Source organism: Pocillopora damicornis, chromosome 7 (genome assembly GCF_964200805.1).
Source record: "Pocillopora damicornis chromosome 7, jaPocDami1.2, whole genome shotgun sequence".
In the NCBI taxonomy this organism is placed as follows: domain Eukaryota; kingdom Metazoa; phylum Cnidaria; class Anthozoa; order Scleractinia; family Pocilloporidae; genus Pocillopora; species Pocillopora damicornis.
The window spans coordinates 7,885,800-7,907,620 of NC_142676.1; the positions used below are offsets into that span (position 1 = coordinate 7,885,800).

Genomic DNA, 21,821 nt, shown 5'->3' on the forward strand with positions numbered 1-21,821 from the left:
TCTCCATAGTGTTCTATATAAATTTGCTCATGTGCTAGCAAGGAGATCAAATTTGTTTAAAAATCAAGAAGTTCTTCAGTTGATTATCATTTCCTTTATTCTCATGACCATAATGTTTGATTCAGGGATGATATTGAAAGGAGAAATTAGGTGCTAGTTACTCTTAGGGATTAAAGTGTTAATAACTGTAAACATTTTATATGCTCCCTGCATTTGTTGGCAACAATAGTTAAGTTTGTTAGGAAAGCAAACAAACAAATGAACAGAAGACAGTAAAATGAGGGAAACTGTAAACTTTACCAGATAACAAAAGAAACATCACAGAATACTTAAGAAGGGAAACTTGAATTGCACTAGCTAATGTCCTCTGTTGCCCTTCATGTTTTTGATCAAATAAACTTTAAACAGTTGTAGGGTTTGCTTGCAGTGTGTCAAATTACCAGTGTGGACTTGATTCTTCTCAGATGTCAGCTGGTAAAAGATAGATACTTAGAATAGATGTCCATAAGAAAAAGTACACACCGTCAAAAAAAACAAACAAACACACACACACTGAAGTGGTGGTTTGATTGATTTGTGATTTTTAGAATGACAGAAGCAGGAAAAACACATTGAACTTTTTTCCTATTTCCCAGTAAGTTCATTAGATTTTGGATTCTACATTTAAGCTGGATGAGTTTTAATTAATTCGTATCATGCTTCATTATGGTTTGTTTACATGGAAAGGTAATTGTTATTATAGTTTTACAGATGTTTTGGTTGCCATCCCAATTAATATTCATAACAAAGTTTTAATTTAACATAGAATGTTTCAAGAACTTTTTTCCTCTCTCTTCAATACCATTTACTTTTTCTAGAGCACAGTTAACCCTTTAACTCCCAAGATCTTATTAGTACCGTAATTTCCGGCTGATTACCCGTGGGCAATCTGTTAATTTTGCACAAACAGTTTTTGGTGCGGGTTATAGGAAGGTGCGGTTAATACGATAATTTTTAAAGCTTCCGGTAGAGGTTGAAAACTATGGGCAAGAAAAAAGCAAAGATGATAAGATCTACTTAAGATAGTCTTCAAAAAATCTGTGAGATAACTCATTTATTTCGCGCAGATCTATAATGGTAATAGGACCGAGTGGAGTCCGATTCGGTCTGTAATCATACGAGTGTTTAACAAAATCGGACGAACGCGAAGCAGGAGTCCGCTTTGTTAATCACGAGTTTTGTTATATCACGAGTGTTGATTACTCATTATAATAAGAGACTTAGATGCTCTCGATGAAAGCCGATGCAAATCGAAAACATGCAAAACTTTATTTTGTTTGTACACTTAGTTTCTTACCTTGTCAGTTTCATTGCTTTTTCCTTTGTTAAGTTCACAAGCAATTCTCACTTACACGGGAAGTTAAATTGAAAATAAAAGAATTTATTGTGGAAAAACTGGCCTCAGAGCAATTCACATGAAAATGAAGCCGACATGTTCATTTCGTGGCGCTGCATAATTAATAGAATATTCGACGCATCAATGAAATTACTTAGCTAGCACTGCCTTGATGTAAAGAGTATTTTCCCGTTTCAAGTGATTTCTTCGACTCAGTAGATCTCGAGATATCGATTTTTTTTGAGAACAGATTTTTACAAGTGGTATCATTCTCAATGAAAAAACGAAGACAAAAAGTGTGAAAATATTAAATTGCACGCTAAAGGATATCGTTTCAACAAAAACAATGAAGGAACTGTGAGTTGACGATTTTCTTTTGTTTCTGTCTGCCATGTAGTTCTTGCGATGTTAGTTTTCAGAATTTGGTATTGGATCAACAAATAATCCCCTGATTAATACTTTTCTTCATTCTCATCACTTGTTTGCTTGATATTGTAAGGAGAAATTCTGTCTTGGTCACAAATGGTAGTTAAAGGGTTAAAGGAAGCAGGTTGTAAAAAACATTATAAATTTTCATTCAGGTGATTATTTGAATACAGACAAAAGAGCCTTTTTCCACCTACACCCTCCTCAAGCCCGTTAGTTTATTATGTAGCATTTCAAACAGGATGTATATGCCTCAAATTTTCTAGTTCCTTGACTAATTAATTTGTGATAGTGTTTACAAGTTGTGGAAAATGGTTGGGTTGAAATATAGTTGAAAGACGCGGCAGTAGATAGTAAAATGAAAACTGTTTACATATCAATAAAATATACTGAATAAAGGGGGTAAGTTTTCAAAGAAACTGTGGTGCTGCGTCGGTGGAAGAGTATAGCAGGTAATTTAAGGGTGTGCCGGTTTGGAAGATAAATTTTTGTTCTAGTGTTTTGCGGCTTTCCGAACTGCCTAGATGTAAGGAAGGGCCGCAAACTGCTATATGCTGTTTTGAATGATTGGGGAGATTAAAGTGTCTATTGACTGGTTTGGATGCGTCCTTGTCATTTCTTTCCAAGTCGCGAAGGTGTTCTCGGAATCGGTCACCTAGTCGTCTTCCTGTTTCGCCAATGTCAAACTTATTACAATAAGGGCAAGTTATGCAGTAAATAACATTTGCATAGTCCCCACAGAATCAACGAGCGCTTTTCATTCAACTAATTTATTCCTGTTTTCGCGTCACCATATTCCCAACTATAGCGTAGCTCCACTTTCTGCACATAAACTCACCCACAACCCACAACTCCTCCAATCGTTCTGACGAAGGGCTTACGCTCGAAACGTCAGCTTTTTTACCCTTTACGGTGGCCAATGTACGTTTTCAACTCAGTTGTTAACACTAAATCACCTGCAATAAAATATATTGTTGCCTTTCATGTTAACATGTTGCAACAACTCCACCTTCCAGAAAATTCATTTAATGGCAAACATGAGAAAATAAAATTTAAAACTTTTCAACCTATTTAATATAGCCATTAACAACATCAAATCAACTTTTAAACTAAAGAGAAAACTCGACTGATGTTTGGAATTGATTTCTGTGATGTGGAAATGAAATCCAGGTATTATCTCAATTTTCTTGAAGACATCCTCTCTATTTGCAGTTACAGCGGAGGTTACCGAATTAAGTAACAGAAAAAAATCAGAAAGAGATGTCGTGTATCTCTAGCCAGAGGACAATCGTGAAACAAAAAGAGCCTAAAGCGAAAAAGGTTTTAAAAATTACAGGTTGAAAAACGTATTGAAAATTACTTTTCTTTTTCATTTTCTACGCTTACAGAGGAGGTTGAAACGTCAGGGAAAAACGGTGGGGCAAGCAGTCACACCTGGCAACTTCAAGAGAAGGTATAAGAGAAGCCAATGCGATTGTGGTGTATTGTTTTACTGACTAACTGTTGTCACGTGTATACACTTCAAACGACAAGTGATGTCTAATAACGCGAAGTAGTTTACCGTCGTTTCCTTCAATTTTGGCCCATTTTCCTTAACTGAAGCCACGTCAAATAGAGTTTAATTTCATCTGATGCTTACATCATACACTTCATCTGAAGAAGAAAATATTCCCTGTCTTCGAGAATTTGCTCAAAACATCGGAACAACAACGGAATCCCTTAGCTTTTTGAAGATACCGCTGCCTATGCATACTTCGATTTCAACCGTTGTCATACAACAGGAATAACAGTGATAACAAAGCAAGCTTAAAACAGCAGAGAACGCCGAAAACCATAACGGATGCAATTAAAACCAAAAAAAAACCACACTACAAGGTGCAAGTAAATGCAATTGATTTCACGTGTAAAATGTTCACATTTCGAAATATTTATCTTTGTAAATCTACCATATCGAACCATATGTCGTTCCCCATGCCATTCCTTATAACGTGTTCAAATTCTCAACGGTCCTCTCTTAAGTTAACACCGGGTCACACAACGCGTGACGCTTTCATGAATTAATCGTTTACTTTTCCTCGAGAAGTGAGCTTGGGACGCCTTTGTTCACACGAATCTGCACTCGAACTATCGCAGGAAACCTTGCATCTCTCTACTATTTTTCTTTCGATATATTAACGAGCAAAGTTAGAAATTAACCAGGCGCTAATCTTCATTGGTCGATGTGCTCTCGTGGGGAGTCCTAATTCGCGGTAAATTCAAACTAAATATAAACTAGTCTGTGAAAACGCCGTGACAAAAGAACAGGGCAGTTAAACGCCAGTAATGGGCTCCTGGTATGATGAAGGGCTGGAAAATAAACTAACAAGAGCTCCGCTTTTAAGATTAGCTAAACATATATATTATTTAGCTACACGAAGTAGGTAGTGCTAAAACGTAACTTCAAAATCGAATTGTCGAATCAGAAGTTAATTTAAATATTCACAACAAGGCCTGCAACTTAAAAAGAATCGAGCAAAAGAGCCATCATCCCTGGGACTCTTGATGTTCAAATTAAGTAGGCCGAAGACTCCTGCTGTCAAATTATGATCGGGGAGGGAGGGGGGGAATAAGTTCACATCGCAAATATGAACGATTGTCATTCACAATTTGTTATATATATAAAGCGAACGAATGAGCGCTGCGAACGAATTAGTCTTTCATGCATCGCAACGTGAATAAAATCCTTCGAGCGCGTTTCCCACGGTATGATGTTTTTCTTTCACACATACTGAAATTTGTTCTGACTGACCGACACACTTCAAGGATTGGAAGCTATTTGTTGCCCACCACTGTGAAGTACCATTGTTCGTGTTTCTGATTGGACGACCGATGTATTTTCACAGTGTTGTCTGTTCACTATGCATGACATAAAACCAGTTTCGGAATATGTTATTACTTAACGTAACATTAACTGCTACTAAAAAGGCATTTTTAACGCATCGTCCGCTTCTGCTCAATTTCATATTACTACAAATAAATATATCGCAGCGATGTGATTTTGCGCTGGATAAGGAACTGAATCATAGCCAAAGGCAAGTTAACCCCTAAACTCTTTCGAGTGCCTGGCATTTAATCTTTGCCTACAGTATCACCCCTGAATCAAACATGAAGGTCAAGAGAATAAAAAGTAATCACAGACTAAAGAAGCTCTTTTTTTTTATTAAAAACTTCTCTTTGTCAGCACTTTGTAGAGAAAAGTATGGAGAGTGTGCATACTGATGCTCGGTAGTAAAAGGTTAACGAGTTGGTTTGGACTCCATCGCATCTTTGTAATGACAGAAATGTTAAAGGCCAACTTTAAGGGAGAGAATCCTATACACCATCAAAGTAGTAGTAACGAAGCAATGAAGAATCGATAATTCACATGGTAAGTTCGTGTCAAACTCGGAACAAAATGGAAACAGAAGCCATCTTAATATCAATGAGAAAGGATTATTGAGTTGAGGAGAGAGAGAAACTCTTCTTCCTCTTTTTGGTCATCACCGTCGATGTTGTCCGTGCGTCTGATGAGTGCGCTTATTCTTTTATCTAAGTTCTCTAACCGTTCCTCTGTGCACTGAAGTATACTTTGAGAATTTACACAGAATGGTTCTGCGTCTGAGCGACACATGTTAACAAAAGTTGTTTCGTCACAAAATAATTTAAACTCAGGTCGCCTTTTTCCTTCTTGGAATAAGTCCATAAAACGTTCCACGATGAAGCGCGCCATTTCAAGCTCTTCTGAACTTTCTTCTGCGTTATCCTTAGCGTCAGTGTAGGATTCGTTCAGGACAGACACCAACATATTCATAAGAAATACCGTCATCATTAACATGAACATAAGAACGAACGTTGGACCGATAAAAGGTTTATCTTTGCGAAGATCAGCCATTGGGACTGCTTTTCCCAACAGAAATTCAAATTGCGATATGACAGCGTGCAGATAACTAGAGTAATGATAAACTACGCCTCCAAAAAGCACCATTCCTGATATAACAAACGCGTTAAATACTATGACAAAGAAAACAAAATAGGACAGCTGGTAGCCCACAGACCGGCGGAAAGATGAAAACAAATATATGACATATGGATTAAAGCGAATAAGATTTAAAAGCTTCACAGTAACCATAAAAATCGCGAGAGCGATTGAAGAATTTTCCCAGCTAGCCCAATTTAGAGCAGAATGAAAATGAATTATTTCGAACGGATTTTTCTGAATTGCATTGATGCTGTTTAAGATTTTCTTGGATCTCATCATGTAGCACGCTACAGACGTTGCAGAAGAGATGATCATCAAGAAATCAACCATATTCCAGACAGACTTGAAAAATTCCATCCGTTGTCGGTAAAGGTGAAACGACATAATGACAAGGTAAAATAGCACCATTGCCAAGAATGAAAACTGACAAATGAGATAAAACATGAGAGCTCCCGACTCCGTACTGTACAACTCGAGGGTATCAACTCTCATTACTGTGTAGGCTGCACCAGCCGCGATCATCTCGTAGATAAATGTGACAATGCTAATAAGGTTCGTATTGATGTTAAACGCCGCCAATTGCAGGATTACAGCACGAGTTTTTCGATCAAGCCACCCGTTGCCAAAAGTCTCACCTAAGCTACGATTTGCTGTATGCTCATCATATCCCAAAACGGCTACGAATCCACCTCCATCATAAGTGTTGTACACGGCTTTCACAGGATAAGTGTCTAGCGTTTGAGCTGTCTGATAACGCCAGGGTTTTGGACAAATTCGAAGTGCCTTTGGCCAGGATGTATTGTAGGGAAGAGGCTGCCAACCTGGAAGACTCCACTCTGTTGTGTCCTCTATCTCTGGAGAGTAGTCGTAGTAGCAGTCTGGTATAGTTTCAGGATGTGATTCACAACGACCTTCAAAACACGATGAAAAGAATGATTAGAGTTTGAAACGGATCATTTTTACAGTTTACCCAATAAAAACAGCGTAATGTCATCAAACGTACTTTTGTGAATTCTTAACTGTCGCATCCAAGGCATGCCAATCAAAATAGACATCTTATTAGCAATGTAAACGTCATTTTGCTCTTCAAGGCCATTATACCAGTCTTGGTTGTATACGTTTGGCAGAAACTGCTTTCTAAGCCATCCCCACAGTCGCTGAGAGTCAGTAACCTGATCACGGAGCACAAACGCGATGAGTTCAAATAACTGCATTGATAAATTGGATATTCACTTGTTTTAACTGACGTAAAAATACACTGAATTTTTCGATCAAGAGACATCCATTATTGTCGAACATATAAAAAATCTTACGACTATCAGGATACTTCAAAGTCGAAAAAGAAGACAGAATAGCTTACTGAATATCATGCTCGTCAATCTTTTTCACTTTCTGCACGTAATTTTGGAGGTAAGTAAGGTTCCATCGATCAAACATTCTACAGTAGCCTATCTGAAAATATTAACCCGTTTTGTTTATTAAATTGGAATGAAAGATTTTGTTTTGATTACGCTCCACCGTATTCTTAGAAGATGAGCAAAACCCAGCTACACTGCAGTTATATTTCACGCCTTGACCTCTATTATTTTAAGCTAAGGCCTCTTAATGATTCAAAGAATGAAAACGTATCATTTCATTTGAAATCGCAAGAACTACTGCCATCATCAGCAGGCTTAATTACATGTGTCAGTTTTAGCCCCTCAAATAACCATTTGAAATATACTGCCTACTTATGACGTGGCTTTGTCGTTTTAAATCATACATCATTATTATCGCCGTTGCCGTCATTTACATCATTATCATCGTCATTGTCATTATCATTACCATTATCATTAATATTATCATTTATATTATCATTAACATGACTAACATCACTTTCACATCAACAGTATCGCATTATAATTTCTTATATTGATTTTTATCATTCGCAGAAATATAAAAACGAAATTGTTTATACCAGATCAAAGCTTGTGAAAGTATTTTTCATCTCTGTTGTCATCAAGAAACGATTCTCATTCTTGTTGCCATAGCAGACGACCGACAGCAGAAACACAAATACCAAATGCAGGACAATTTCCCTTGTTTTGAGTGCCAGTTGAGCCTCTTTCCTACTTCGTATGCGCATTTTCTCCATGAGGCTCTGTTTAAAGCGTTGTTTAGGATTATCATTCAGGAAATCTAAGTCATTGTCTTGGAGTTTACCCTCTTTGACATCTCCCTCTTCCCCATCATCCTCTTTGTTTCTACTCAAAAGAAAGGAAACTAAAAGAACTGCTAACATGACCTTTGTTGGTTGCATAACAAAAACGTCTTGTCCATTGGAAATAAGAATGGACGCCAGCCACTGCTCAGCGACTTCCTTACCCCACATCAAACTGTAAAATAACGTAAATGTTGCTGCTGTCATAGTGGTGACAAAGCAGAGAAACCATGCGATGTATACACAGAAATATGGCAGGATACAGCCTTGACCGTTTATTTCATCGACGAGTTGTTCTGTTTGAAAGGATTCCTTATATTTGTCCTCTTTCCTCTTCTTTCTTCTACTAGACTTAAACAGAAACACGATAAGTATATTTACAGGTGCAACTATTATAGCACTCTGTACTCCAATCACTATTTGTCTCCAGGAAAACTTGAAAGGTCCAATTTGTATAGCTCCCGCTGATTCCCCGCCAACATTATAGAACATGGCATTGGCTATCATTGCACTGAAGAGAATTGAAAGACAACAAGACGCTCTTTGCACACGCGTGAATGTACTACTGCACGGTTTGCCGAAGACTGACATCCACAAATGATTGTCAGCTATTTTCCTCCCAAAGCGCGACCTCACCTCTGCTGAAAAGGAAGTAGTTGCTTCGTTTTTCACACTAATTTCTATCTGTCCATCGTCCTTTTCTAGTGCAAGCCATCTATTAACGGAGAACACCCAGCGTTCTTCTGTTTGTCTGTCTCTTATTACCACTGTTTCTACAAACCAAGATGGATTTTCTCCCGAATTATCGTGCTCCAAAGTTATTTCGTTTAGATTTCCTAATGACTCGTTTGTGACCAAAACAAAACTATTCATACCTCCTCGACTAAAAATGTCCTCTAAATCACCATTTTTTTGAAGAGTGATGAGATCATGTTCATCGTTTTTTCCTTTTATGCTCATCGTTACGTTTGCCGTTGTTGCTGAATCTTTCCAAACGCCAGTGCTGATAACCATGTCATAGTAGTATGCTCCTTCTTCCACAAGATTTATCTGTATTGGTGGGGAAATCTGTGAAAACAATTAATCATAACAACATAGTTTACCTTGTTAATCTGGTGATGGTCCCACACAAAGAGTTACGTCATTGAGCTGATGATGGGTCATCAAGCTTTGTATATTTTCCCCTCCCAAACTATTGGGATGTCCAGCAAAAACAGCTACTTAACTTAACAAAAAAGGCAGTTTTTATTTGACTTCACATCACTTGACACATTCTTTAATTTCTCTGGATGTAAGGATAATAAAGAGATAGGGATAAAGAAAAAAGCTGAGAAAAGAAAAAAAGGAAGAAAGATAGCAAGATTACTGATATTTTTTCTATCTTTTCTGCCCAATCATTAATAGTTAAAAGTTGAAAATGTCTTCACTCTTGGTCGATGATTGCGGATAAAAATGTCATATTTTTCATGATTTTTAAGTAAATATTATTTGCAATGCTTTAATGCATACCTTGCTTTCATCTCTTTTGTCAGCCCTCCTTGCAAATATAAGCGCAAAAAAGTAAATAAGAAACGCACATGCAATTGTCACGAGCACTGAAATGTTGCCCGACTCGCTTAGTCGAGCAAACTCAGTGAAAACTTTGTCGAAGTCTATGGGATTGGGCGCTTGAATGAAGTTTCCGCCGAAAGACGTCAGATGGTTGCAGAGGCATTTTAGATGTGTGGTGTTAGAGCCCAGGCCGACCTGCCGTGGAAATATAAGAAATACTTGCCATCTGTACATATTAATAGATTTCGTTCTGGGATTTAGCTTATCTTGCAGACCTTTCAGAGTAATGTGGTTAGTTCTCCTGTTTTCTAAGAGTCATTTTTTAAAATCGTAATCGGATTGAAACTTACCTTGCAACCATCAGATGTCCACTTTTCCTCCTCTTCAGACCAATACAAACAACTTGACTGGGTTATAATGAATGTATAGTTGACATCAGTATGCGGGTTATATCGAGGTACAATCGTCTGAAGGATCCCTTTCGGGGGTGGATCTTTGACGCCAACGCATGATCGTCTCTGGCGACCATGACCAAAGCATGAACGTCTCTCTCTGGTATGTTTACTTGCATTTTTAGATTCTTCTAACAATAAACCTAAATAAATGTGACCTGTTTCAGTAGGAAGTACGGTAATGATTCTTTCTTCTGGAATACACGAAGTTTCGTTGGCCTCGCTCGTCGTCACATTTCTGCACTTGGACGTGAACTTTACTGTAAAGTTGAGGTCAAAGTCCTTTGTGGTAGGTCTTGAGCCAAACTTCACAAACATTTTAACAAATGTTTCCTTGCCTGCCACACCCAGCCTGATGGAAACAGGTACATCCGCAAGGTCTGCGTAATAGCTCCTTATAGTCAATTTGTTTGGCTTTAGAAAATAATGCTCTGTTCCGTTGCTCGTATTTGAAGGTGGAGTGGAAATAGGTATAACTATTTCAATGTCATTATCGAGGTTTGAAACATTCAGTTTTGTTGCATTTTCCGTTTGAAGTTCGAGGCTGATGACATTGGATTGGACTTTCTTGCTGCTGTTGTCCCAAGTGAACGGATTAAAGTCAGCAGCTTTCATCTGCATAAAAACCCAAGATATACTTTTTTCAACTAAAAGGCGTAAGTTTCAAAAGAGACAGTGATGATGCAGTAGTAGAAGATACTATAAGACATTTTGGTTTTGTTAACCGTGTTGATAATGTGAACTGGAAGCGTTAAAACGGGTATCATAAAGTTGACGTCTCCAACGTAAGCCCTTTGTCAAAGCGAATAGAGGAATTTTAGGTTGTGTTGAGCTCATTGAGAGGATTCCATCCGTGACATAGAAAGAAATGACCCATCTCCACCTTGTAGACATTTTAATCGCTCTAATCATTCTAAGCAACAAATGACAGTCCTCGGCCACTCCTTACATCTACGCAGCAACAGAAAGCAAAAAAAAACGAACGCGTTTCATTTCAAGTTTTTGTGTGTGTATCTCACGTTACAAGTTTTCCTCCAGTAGCGTGGTTCCATCTTTCTGCAAATTAGTCAAGCACAACCCAAAATTCATCTATTCGCTCGGAAGAAGGGCTAACGCTCGAAGAGTCAGCTCTAGATACCCTCTAGGGTGGGCAATTTAGTTGATCAAACCAAAATGTTTATTTTCCTCACTTAAAGCACACTTTTGAGAATCAATGTTTTGTTGATAAAAGACAAAGCATTAAATGAAATTGATGAAAAGAGAAACTTGATCTGCTGCGATATACCTACAACATCCGTGACGTTTGCACAATACTGCAGTAGAGAATGTGTAAGCCATTATTGCAACTGAGAAACACCAACTAGTGTTTGAAAACACTTAGTTATCAAAACAAATAGATCGAATATGATTTCTTAGGAGAGTAACTATAAACGAAAGTTTGAAAGTTTTGATTCAAAGCTAAACGTGACAAGCGTCGACAGAGAGTTACAAATGACATCTAATTTTGGATATGCAAGATTTGTTGTATGTCGAAACTCTAAAACTCTTTACCTTTGCATTGATATTTCCATTGGCCATATTTCCCAGGTTTCCAGGTAGTTTAAATTTAGCTGGTCCATCTCCCATATTAAGATCCTTTATACCGTCGGCGGATATCTTCTTAAGAGACGATGTCAAGCCAGGCGATTTAAGGACAAGACTTTCGGAGGGAACCAAGCGGGCGAAAAATGCATCGTTCATAGCGTCTAATTTCTCAGCAGCTTGCTTCACACGTTCCTGCAATAAAAAAAATTAAATTCTCATTCTCATTCCCCACGTATGTAATTTCTGAGTAAAAATGATTTTTTGACCGAGCCTTTGAGAGTGTTATTTCTTTGATATTGTTTGTTGTAATTATTTGTAGTGCTCACATTTTTTCTGGGATCGGACATTTTCTTCTTGATACAAACACTCATCTTCTCGCAATTAGTTAAAGTTCAATTACACAAGATTTTACCTTCCTGAGACTCTTTGACATACACAGGATAACACAGTAAATTTTATTGTCGTCTACAAAATCTCGTGAATCTAATTTTGTCATACCTTCTCAGATCCGGTGTTCTTCCTTGAATCTCCACTTTCTTTGCCTGAGCCTGAGGCAGACTTTAGAACATTTTTCAGACAAGCGGTGATACTCGCGGCCGATTCTTCCAGTTCATCAGAAAATGGCTCTTCTATGTCACTAAGGGAAGACTTAAGCAATTCTGTTGTGGCGTCCGTTAATTTCATGGTTTCATCATAAAGAGAGGCATTTAATTGCGATTAAAGTTTACATGTATTTTCTGACACATTCCAATTCGAGAGAAGAGGTAGATTGACATGTAAAAAAAGTTTCTGATTCTTACCGCAGAATTTCCGCAGTCATTGCAAGATTGAGCTTCTTGGTTACCACCTGCTAGTTTGACTACACTCATAACAGTTCGAGACATCTGAAGGTCCTCCGGCTTTATGGAGGTGAACTTTTCCACCAACGTACTTGAAATCTACGCCGGGAAATGAGATTTTAAAATGTTTTTGGGCGCTAAAAAAGCTCACATGGAGTAAAAAAAGTCTTTGAAATTGATACACCAAAGGAATCTCAAAAATAAACAACGAAATCGTATATATGTACGAGATGCTTACTGATGGATAACATGACGAACAAGCAATTAATTAAGCAAACAAACAAACAAAAACAAATCCGCAGCTCTCTACTTCTAGTTTTAAGAATATTAACTTATAGATTATTGATCTCAAAACGACTTTCGTTTGTATCACGGTATGTAGACCCACTAGTGTTTTGGTATCTTGGCTTAGCGTTTGCCCACACTCTGTTTCCTCGTTAGCTGATTGGAGGACAGTAATAGCAAGCTGGGTGGCTTGACCTATTTCACCCTTCTTCAGTAATCCATCCAAGTCACTGTCATCCCCGATGACAAAACTTTTCAACTTGTTAGAAACTTCTTCTACTGATGAACGGCAAGGATCGAGTTGGGACGATGGCATCACCTTGTGGAAAACAGGACAAGTATTAGAGGGCTTTAAAATGTTGCGGACTAAAGTTTTCTTTTTACAAAATATTTTACGCCTTTCGACTGGTGCAGCAATCAAATCGTGCTCAAACTCACCTGTTCTTGAAAAAAATATTGGTCACCTAAGTCACTAAATCACCAAAACCACTTGTTGTCGATCATTTCGCGTCGATTCTTCTTTTCCTCCTTTCGTTTCGGAGAGAGAAAAGGTTTCCCGTTTTATACGCCTACGTTTGTGTTTTTCCCAGTACTTGGAGTTCATTAACTTTATTCTACCTGGTGTGAGGAGGGTAAAACCATCCCCCAGGACTTAGTATCCTATTCAACTTGACATATCAATCAAAGTTGTGCTTTTGTACCACTGGATAGGTTTAATAGTCCTTTTAGAGAAACCTTCGGAGGCGTAATGTTTTATTATTACCTTCACGGAGAGCTTCTCCGTAACAGCCACACCAACAGCATTCTTGATAATAACTTTAATGGAGAGCTGATAATTGTTTTCCGGTGATCCAGAGGGCATGACTGTCGAGACAGATTTTGCAGAGGTGCCATACGATATTGGCTCTTCTCCAAGGCGAAATTCGTAAGATAGTGGTGTACTTTTATCTTGCCATTCAAAGCATTGAAATGAAAATTTTGTTTCCAAAGAGAAACCTACAACGGCCGATGGCACGCAGTAGCCACTATGGGGCTGCCCAGCTGTCTCAAACTCGAGCACTGCAAATCCTGCTGTCCCACCGGGGGGTATTACAGTTAAGTTCAGGGCGTATTTTGAGCTTGACTGCAAGGAGTTCCTTTTGATAATCATGCTGGTTGCATTGATCGCAGTCGATGTCATATTGGGTAGAATAGCTATGAGCTCCAGTTGTTTTGAATCATCATTCAACTTCATTAATTGCCATATGTACTCTGAACCAATACAGGGGTAATTAACACACTCTGATGTCACTCGAAACTTGTTCGAAGCAGACACTATTTTACCACAATCTACGAAACACCTGCATTAAAATAGATGAGATGAATCGCATTGATTATTATGATTCATTTTGCATTGATATGACGAGAAGATAACACTAATAGCAAAACAATGATATACAAGACAGGTCACATTCACGACGCACTTAACATTGCTCGAGGCTAAATCGAGATAAGCTTTAGCTTTGCGTGTGACTAGTTGAAGGAAAACGAAGCCACTAGAATCACAACTTTATAATGTAATCTGAAAGGCTTCAACAGATGGTAGCGATTATGTATAGAGAACAACCGAAAGAGGGGAAAAGTACGATAAAATAATCATTTTAAATTACCTCAAGCTAACTTGAGGTATCTCACCAGCTGCTATCTCAAAAACAATTTCGGCGAAATTACTTCTCTCATCCTTGGACACTGTTAGCCTGAGAACGTATAGTTTTCTAATTTCAAGCCCTCTAGGGATAATTCCTATGGATGTTAGAGTTACATCATCCTTAAAAGAACCAAAGCAATTGTCGCTGGAGGATTTATTATCTCCAACATGATAACAGGACCAGGTAAATGTCAGCCCACCATAATTTCCAGGACCAACATCTACATCATAGCTTAGGGATCCATCCACAGTAACAGTGTCTTTAGAACCCCAAAGAACGCTGCTTCCCCCATCGATTATGGCTCGCAAAGGAGCTGGAATAACTCTGATAAAGCCGTAATCAAAAGCCTTGAGAGTTCCTGAGGATACTGAATCACCGACTTTAATAGACGCAGTAAACTTTACTTGATAGATTCCAGAAGGTACGGATCGCCTATTTATGGTCCACTGTGTAGTTCCTTGACTAAGTAAGGTTCCCACTGGTGATTCAGAGGCTGCTAACTCCTCTTCACTGATTAAACGCCATTCCATAACGCTTTCCAAGACAGGTTTATCTGGAAGATCTTTGATGATTGCCTGCTGAATACTTTTTTCAGACCGCTTGACGGTAGTTGGCAAATATTTGTCCTTGGATATGTTTCTAATCGTTATTGAGAAATCTCCTGTAAAAAAAAAATTCAACGGACATATTAATCGCCTTCTTATGAACCAATCACAGGAAAACGAGATTAACCGTGTGTAATTTTCATAAGGTTTAAGGTTACTACCGGTCGGTTGCATTTTCTAATGGTCAAAGAAAGGACTATGTGACTTACCTAAGGGCTCACATAAGACCCCGTCTCCATGGTAATCAGTCCTACACTTGCAGGTGAAGGATCCCTCATTATTGTAACAGTGAGCTACACCGTGACAATTATGAGTTGCTGAAGCACATTCATCAATATCTAAAGGAACGTATTAATCATACCATTATCAGGGGATGACTGTGTGTATTTATCCTCTGTTATTGTTATGCAGGACGGCATACCTTATAATATTGGGGCTGTCGGAAACTATCCTTATACGAGTAACAAAATTATGTTCTTTTTTGTTTTGTTTGTTTGTTTCTTTTGTTGTTTAATTCATTTTTATTCATCAATTTCATTTCGTTTGATTCGGTTAGCTATCCTCGTTGTCTCAGATACCCTTTAACAGTAATGAGGATTACTGCAGTCTGGAAAGCTGCAAAAATAATATCATTCAATATCCGGTCGTTTTGATTGAACAGGGTTGATAAAATAATGATCTACATGGAGTGCTAGGAATTAAAATAATTTTGCATACCATTACATGTGACACCATCCCCTGAATATCCTTTGAAGCAGGTACAGTTGAACGAGCCATAAGTGTTGGAACAATCCGCCTTCGAATGACAGTTGTGCGTTCCAATTGTGCATTCATCGATGTCTGTAGCAGTCAAACATAGCGTTTCCGGATGGCACGAAATGAAATATTTTAAAAACATTCTCAGCCTTAGTGCTTTGATAGCTTTGCTTTTTTAATTTGACATAAATTGCTGAAACGTAGCGTAGGGTTACGGTTAGTATAATGAAGACCGATAGAAGAAAGTGTTGTTTGCTTGTTTTTTCTTTTTTTGTTTCGGTTTTTTTCTCTGCTTAACAATTATCTTATTTTATGGAAGCCACCAAACTCCAATTTTAACTTCAATAAAAAACCTATGTAAGATCTGGCCAATTTGACGATAAGCACTTCGCCAGAGTCACATAACGATACTTTTGGATTCCATTGTGTTGAAATAAGTAATAATAATAATAATCATCATCAAAATGGTTAGAGTGTAATAATATTGATAATAATAACAATAATTGTAATAATGATAACAGTAATAATTATAATAGTAATGATTTCAAAACACAAAAAGAGAGAGAAAGAAGACAATTGAATCTCAGGGTATGACACCTGTGCACTGCCGGCCGTCTCCTGTGAATCCTGCATTGCAGTTACAAGTAAAAGCCCCATCGGTGTTGGAACATTCTGCGTCTTTGTGACAGTCGTCAATACTGCTGGTGCATTCATCGATATCTTAAATAATAAGTAGAAATATGCCGATGATGACGATGTCTCCGAGATTTAAGTAAAAACAAAAAAACGAAACAAAAGTAAACTAACTCAAATTTGAGAAGCGGTGGTGGGTAAGGAAAAAGTGTCATGGATAGCGTCTGGACAATATTTGTACCAGCGTGTGTTATTCTCCCGGTAACAAATTTGACAGAACTAAAATCTTTTGTCAAACAAATTTTAAGTGGCGATCTCAGTAAGAGCGGTCCAAGGCATTTTAGAGCTCTCAATAGTCAAAGCCTAAAAAGGCCCTTTTTTGACCTCTTGCGACATCGAAAATTCAAAAGTTGAAAAGCCCGGTCTTCGTTTCATATCGCATGAAGCAAGGAGTCTTTTGTATTCTTTAACTGCGTGATATGTGAGGTGTATTAAAAGCATTTCAATTTTGATATTCGTTTATTAGGAGATTCGTCTTACTTTATATAACAATGCTTGTTAGACAGCTTTCTGGATTTAGTCAAAAGAACTCTTTCTTTTTTGGTTGATACTGCTCAAATCCAGGCCAGACCATTGAAAAGTCCGCTATATTTCATCTAATAAGACGTTTGGTGACTTCAAACTTTAGTGATTTTGGTAGCGTGACAACCGAATTATGCAAATTAGTTCATTGAGCAAACTCCCTCGTTTTATGTAAGTAGCTCAATAAATCTTAGACTTTAACCATTTTAAGCTCAAAATATAGTAGGACAGAACTTTAAGACCACGCCACTTCAATATCTCATAAATAAATTGAATCAAGAGATTGTAAATCATAAATATTCTTGATTGAATATCATAAGAGCAATGTAAAAATTAAGGCTCTCCTACCAGTACACGTAATACCATTTCCTGAATATCCTGGAATGCACGCACAGTGGAAAGAACCTTTACTGTTGGAACAATTTGCTTTGGCGTGACAGTTGTGCGAGGCATCTGTACATTCATTCACATCTGCAGCCAGACAGACATAATTAGTTCGTGCATACACGACATTTAAAAATTACTTTACACTGAGCCAATCATCTTTAATTGAAAGATAATCCGGGAGCAATACGCAGTACGCATATCTTATCAACAAACTGTTACATAATCTTTGTGCACACTCTGACGAAGAAGAATGAGAGAGCGCGATAGAACTCTGACTTTTTCTGAGTGAGGAGTGAATGAACGAAAGAATTGCAGTCAAACATGATTTCCGATAGATCATCCAAGACATTTATCAAAACTCTTGAAAATCTGCAAATCTTGCACTCTGATGGCAATGACCTCAGAACTTAAAAATAAGAAATCTCATTGCCGGGATTTCTTATTTCCTTTAACTCGAAAACGATCCCCAAAATTTTATGATCAATTGCAGGAAATAGAATATTAAGAAGGGATATCTCACCTGTGCATTGACGACCATCCCCTGCGAATCCATCTTCACAGCTACAAGTAAAGGAACCAGCTGTGTTTTCACAATCTGCATCTTGGTGACAGTCATGAACACCATTTGTGCATTCGTCGATGTCTAAATCCGTGATCAGAAAGGTTGTGTAAATTCATGTCCATAATGTTTCACTTTTATTAATTTCTATCTCAATAAAGTGATTATCTAATTATAACTTTCAGGTTACAAGTTTTTACATATTCTTTATAAGGAGAAAGGAAGAGAATACGATCATACTGTGGGGCAAACCTTCATGAGTTAGCACTTATTTTCTAAGTAGGAATAGGTGATTCAACAATTTAGCAAACCAAGAATTATAAAGAAAGTCCAACTAAAAAACTTCCACGGCGTAATTTTTTAATCATAGCGTAACCACATAATTATATAGGAAATAATAGTAACCTATCAAGCCGAAAAAAATTTGGACTTGAGACTGTACGACCGACCGTATAAGGTGCTACTTTTAGCATGAGCGGCTAACTGCATTGCAGCCTATATGTTGGCCATTACTTAATGGGAGGGCAAGGAAGAAGATAATGCGCGGACGCGATTGCATGCGGCAGATGAAAATGAAATGCGCATATTCGAGTGCCGAGCTTTAGTACAGCGCACCGTGGGCACACGGTTAGGCATCACAAGAGGGCTTCACGTGGGCTAGTAAGTGTGAGGCCGCATAAGCAAATCATTTTCAACCCGCGTTGTGAGAGGGAAATTAAACTGGTGAGGTTGTAGTTGAACAGCGATACTCAGTATTTTACAATTTCTAATCAACTCGCAAAGCAACAATACCGGCAGAGCTAAAGCTTTGTCAACCAGAGGAAATTGTCATAATTCACGTTCGTGGAGAGGGTTTTAACTTCAAATGGGCTGGAAAGAAAGAGACAGAGCGACCGAAGAAAGCAAGAAGTAGAAGGCGTAAAGCGAGTCGAGAGAAACGTGCAAGAAAATTAGAAAGGACGCCAAAGTAGGAAGAATACGACGAAAGAAACGCGAAAGAGAACAATAAAAGGCGTAAGTAAAAGCGAATATCTGGCGATGAGCCACGCGAGAGGAAATACAAAGACCCTCCAGAAAAGACTGAAAAGAGGTCATCAACAAAGAGAAGAGAAATACAAAGGATCCGGGAAAGAATAGGAGGTAAGTCGTGGTTTACCTGTGTTTTCTCTTACGCTAAGGCCCAGAAAATTCAAACCTTTTTTTTTTTCAATTTTCGTTTGATTCTAGCTTCAGTTTATAATTAAAATCACGATTCGGTAAAACAATGACTTTAGCATTCATCGCTTAAAAACCCTCGCGCTGGTTCATCCCTCGAATAACATTTTAGTGTGTTCGTATTCCGCAAGTTATTTCTTGTCCTATCGTTTGGAATGCTTAATACAGTCGTGGCGTTATGGGAAAATAAGTTATCTTACGGATTTGTTTGCCTTGAGACAAACGAATAAAGTTTATCTCCTATCTTACTCCGCGATGAAAAATAAACACGTAATTGCCATTATAGCTTCACAGATGTTTTCGTTGCCTTCGCAATATACATTCCTAGCAAAGTTTCATTTAACATGGAATATTTCAAGAACTTTCTTTTTCTTCAATACTATTTACTTGTTCTGGAGCACATTTAAGGAAAGTAGGTTATTAATTAGAACTTTTGATTCAGGTAATTAATTGTAATAGTGAGTAAAATTTGATGTTTTCACATGTCACAGGATGATCAAGCTGAAGATATTATTTAGAAGATATTTAGCCTCAAAAGAGAGTGAAATCCACAGTAACAAATCATAGGGTTTGATTATTGTATTGTACCCGTGAGTTTGGGATTACTCAAGGTAGTGCGGATGTATTTCTGTTGGTAGAACTATTGTAAATACAGTATCAACTATTTACAAAAATTAACGATTCATGTAAGCGGGACTGTTTGGGAGAAGTTATGGTAGTAAGTGACCCTTTTTTTGTCAGGGTGCATAGGGTTTGATGATTATATTATTTATCTTTTAGCTTTCAGACTTTCAACTTTGTATTAATTATAACTGTTTACCATATCTATTTCTCTGTATCCTAAGCCCTCTAAAGTTGAAGCAGGTGAGTCAGTAACCTGACTTCCTTTGTGTGGAATTGTGTGATTATATAATTTTGCTATGTGAGTTACCACATTGTAACATTCAACATTATTATTTAGATTGCATTCAATACTCTTGCTCAAGCTTTCGTTATTGCAAAGTTTCCTTTACCAATTCCCATTCCCAAACCAAACATCCATATAAGGAAATGGTCACAAGATATATGTGTCTGAAAGGGTGGGAATCTGGAAAAGCAAGGATCCTCCTTTAATGAGGACTGAAATTAATGGGGGCCCCTCCTATATTAACTCATGTTTTTACTTTGATCTTCCTCCTCCCCTTTAATGTTAAGGGCACATAGATGAAGAGAAGGGTTTTTTTATTTTTGACGCATGAAAGTTAAATTAATTGGCGAACACATAACGTACAATGAATGAATTGAAAATCACAAGGTGGGTCGGTGTTCATGTCTAGACATGGATATCAATAGTAGTGTTACGACCAACGTTAGTAGGTTGACTCTAGAACACTTGCTTAAGCAAGAGGAACCGAGACTCTTCTTCTGGATTTTCTTCTTTATTCAGTTAGCTATTCAACTGCTCAAGAAACTAAGACAAGCCTATTACTCTTCCTCATTTTTTTAAATTATCAGAGAACATATTTGGGTTATAGACCGGTCAATCCTGAAGGATTATAGCTTTCTGTAAAACCACTAACCCAAATATTTGCACAAGATATGTAGGAGTGAACAACAGAGCACATATTCTACGCTATTAAGGGCCGATTACTGAACACAAAACAAAACAAAAAAAACAAGAAAAAAAAGAAAAACACAAACAAGAACTATGCCGTTGGTCCAAACCAAGGCCGCGAGACAATCCCATACAAGAACACCACTGGCAAACCCAAACAGGAACTATGTTGTTCCTTTTGTTCATATTAAAAGTACTAAATATCTTCGATCAATATGGTGTAGGTATACTAGTTTAAAGCTGAACAGCAGGACATATCACACTAATCAGGAAACGTAACGTGGGGCTAAATCTGCCTCCTAGACAACTAACTGCACAACAGTAGAAGAGGACTTCGCGCGAAGTTTATCATGTAATTACATTCCGAAACACTTCCTCCTTAACGTCTGAGGCTGGTTTATGAGAGAAGTTGCAACTACCCCTCAAGATTGTTTTCCTCAGAATTCCAGACGAGCGGTTAACATATAAGTATATTACAATTTTTGAGAGCTTTAAAAAACAATTGAGTCACATTGAGCATTATAGAAAAGCTTTTCTTAACTTTTTTTTGGCAAGTTTCTTTTTATTTTTGAGATAGCTAACTGCCTAATCAGAATATTCTATTCATCTCTTACTCTGTTGTTATGCTGTTGTTTCTTACCACAATTTTCCCAGTTGCCCTTGTAGGTAGAGTCTAGTGAACACCAAAGTGTGTTGTGATTAACAGTGGTACAAGAGTGATACTTTACTCCTCCGTAGGTAAAAGGAATGCTGCAGCATTTACCGTCCGTTGTTTTGTAGTAACATTCGACTTGAGGGATCAGCAATTTGAAGAAAAAAATAAAAAGAGCGTAAACCTGCGTTAAGGAAGGCATCCTCAATTTATGTTTTTCATATGCGTCACTTTCTCAAATAGTTTCCAAAAAGGGAATCAGCTGGGTTGACACCAGACAAAGATGCGTAATTCCTATTTCTGTGACTAATTATTTTGTAACGGTGTTCACAATTTTTTGACAATGGTTGGGTTGAAATAAAGAACAAAGACTTGTCAGCAGATAGTCAAAGGAAAGCTTTTTAAATATCAATAATATTTATTGTTGTGTTTTTGTAATGT

The 21,821-nt window shown here is 37.7% G+C and overlaps 1 protein-coding gene across 1 annotated transcript; it reads right to left on the reverse strand.

The window, feature by feature from the left end:
• Nucleotides 1-3,198: 3,198 nt before the first annotated feature.
• Nucleotides 3,199-21,582, reverse strand: LOC149042337 (polycystin family receptor for egg jelly-like). The gene is made up of 17 exons (XM_089213571.1): nucleotides 21,369-21,582; nucleotides 17,881-18,003; nucleotides 17,322-17,444; nucleotides 16,356-16,478; nucleotides 15,720-15,842; nucleotides 15,212-15,340; nucleotides 14,359-15,058; nucleotides 13,473-14,049; nucleotides 12,813-13,028; nucleotides 12,390-12,523; nucleotides 12,084-12,294; nucleotides 11,553-11,777; nucleotides 9,900-10,616; nucleotides 9,508-9,744; nucleotides 7,756-9,066; nucleotides 6,802-6,970; nucleotides 3,199-6,709 (listed from the first exon to the last, which is right to left on the reverse strand). The coding sequence occupies exons 1-17, from the start codon at nucleotides 21,580-21,582 to the stop codon at nucleotides 5,259-5,261; spliced, it is 6,783 nt and encodes a 2,260-aa protein (XP_089069697.1). The 3' UTR covers nucleotides 3,199-5,258.
• Between the last annotated feature and the right edge of the window lie 239 nt (nucleotides 21,583-21,821).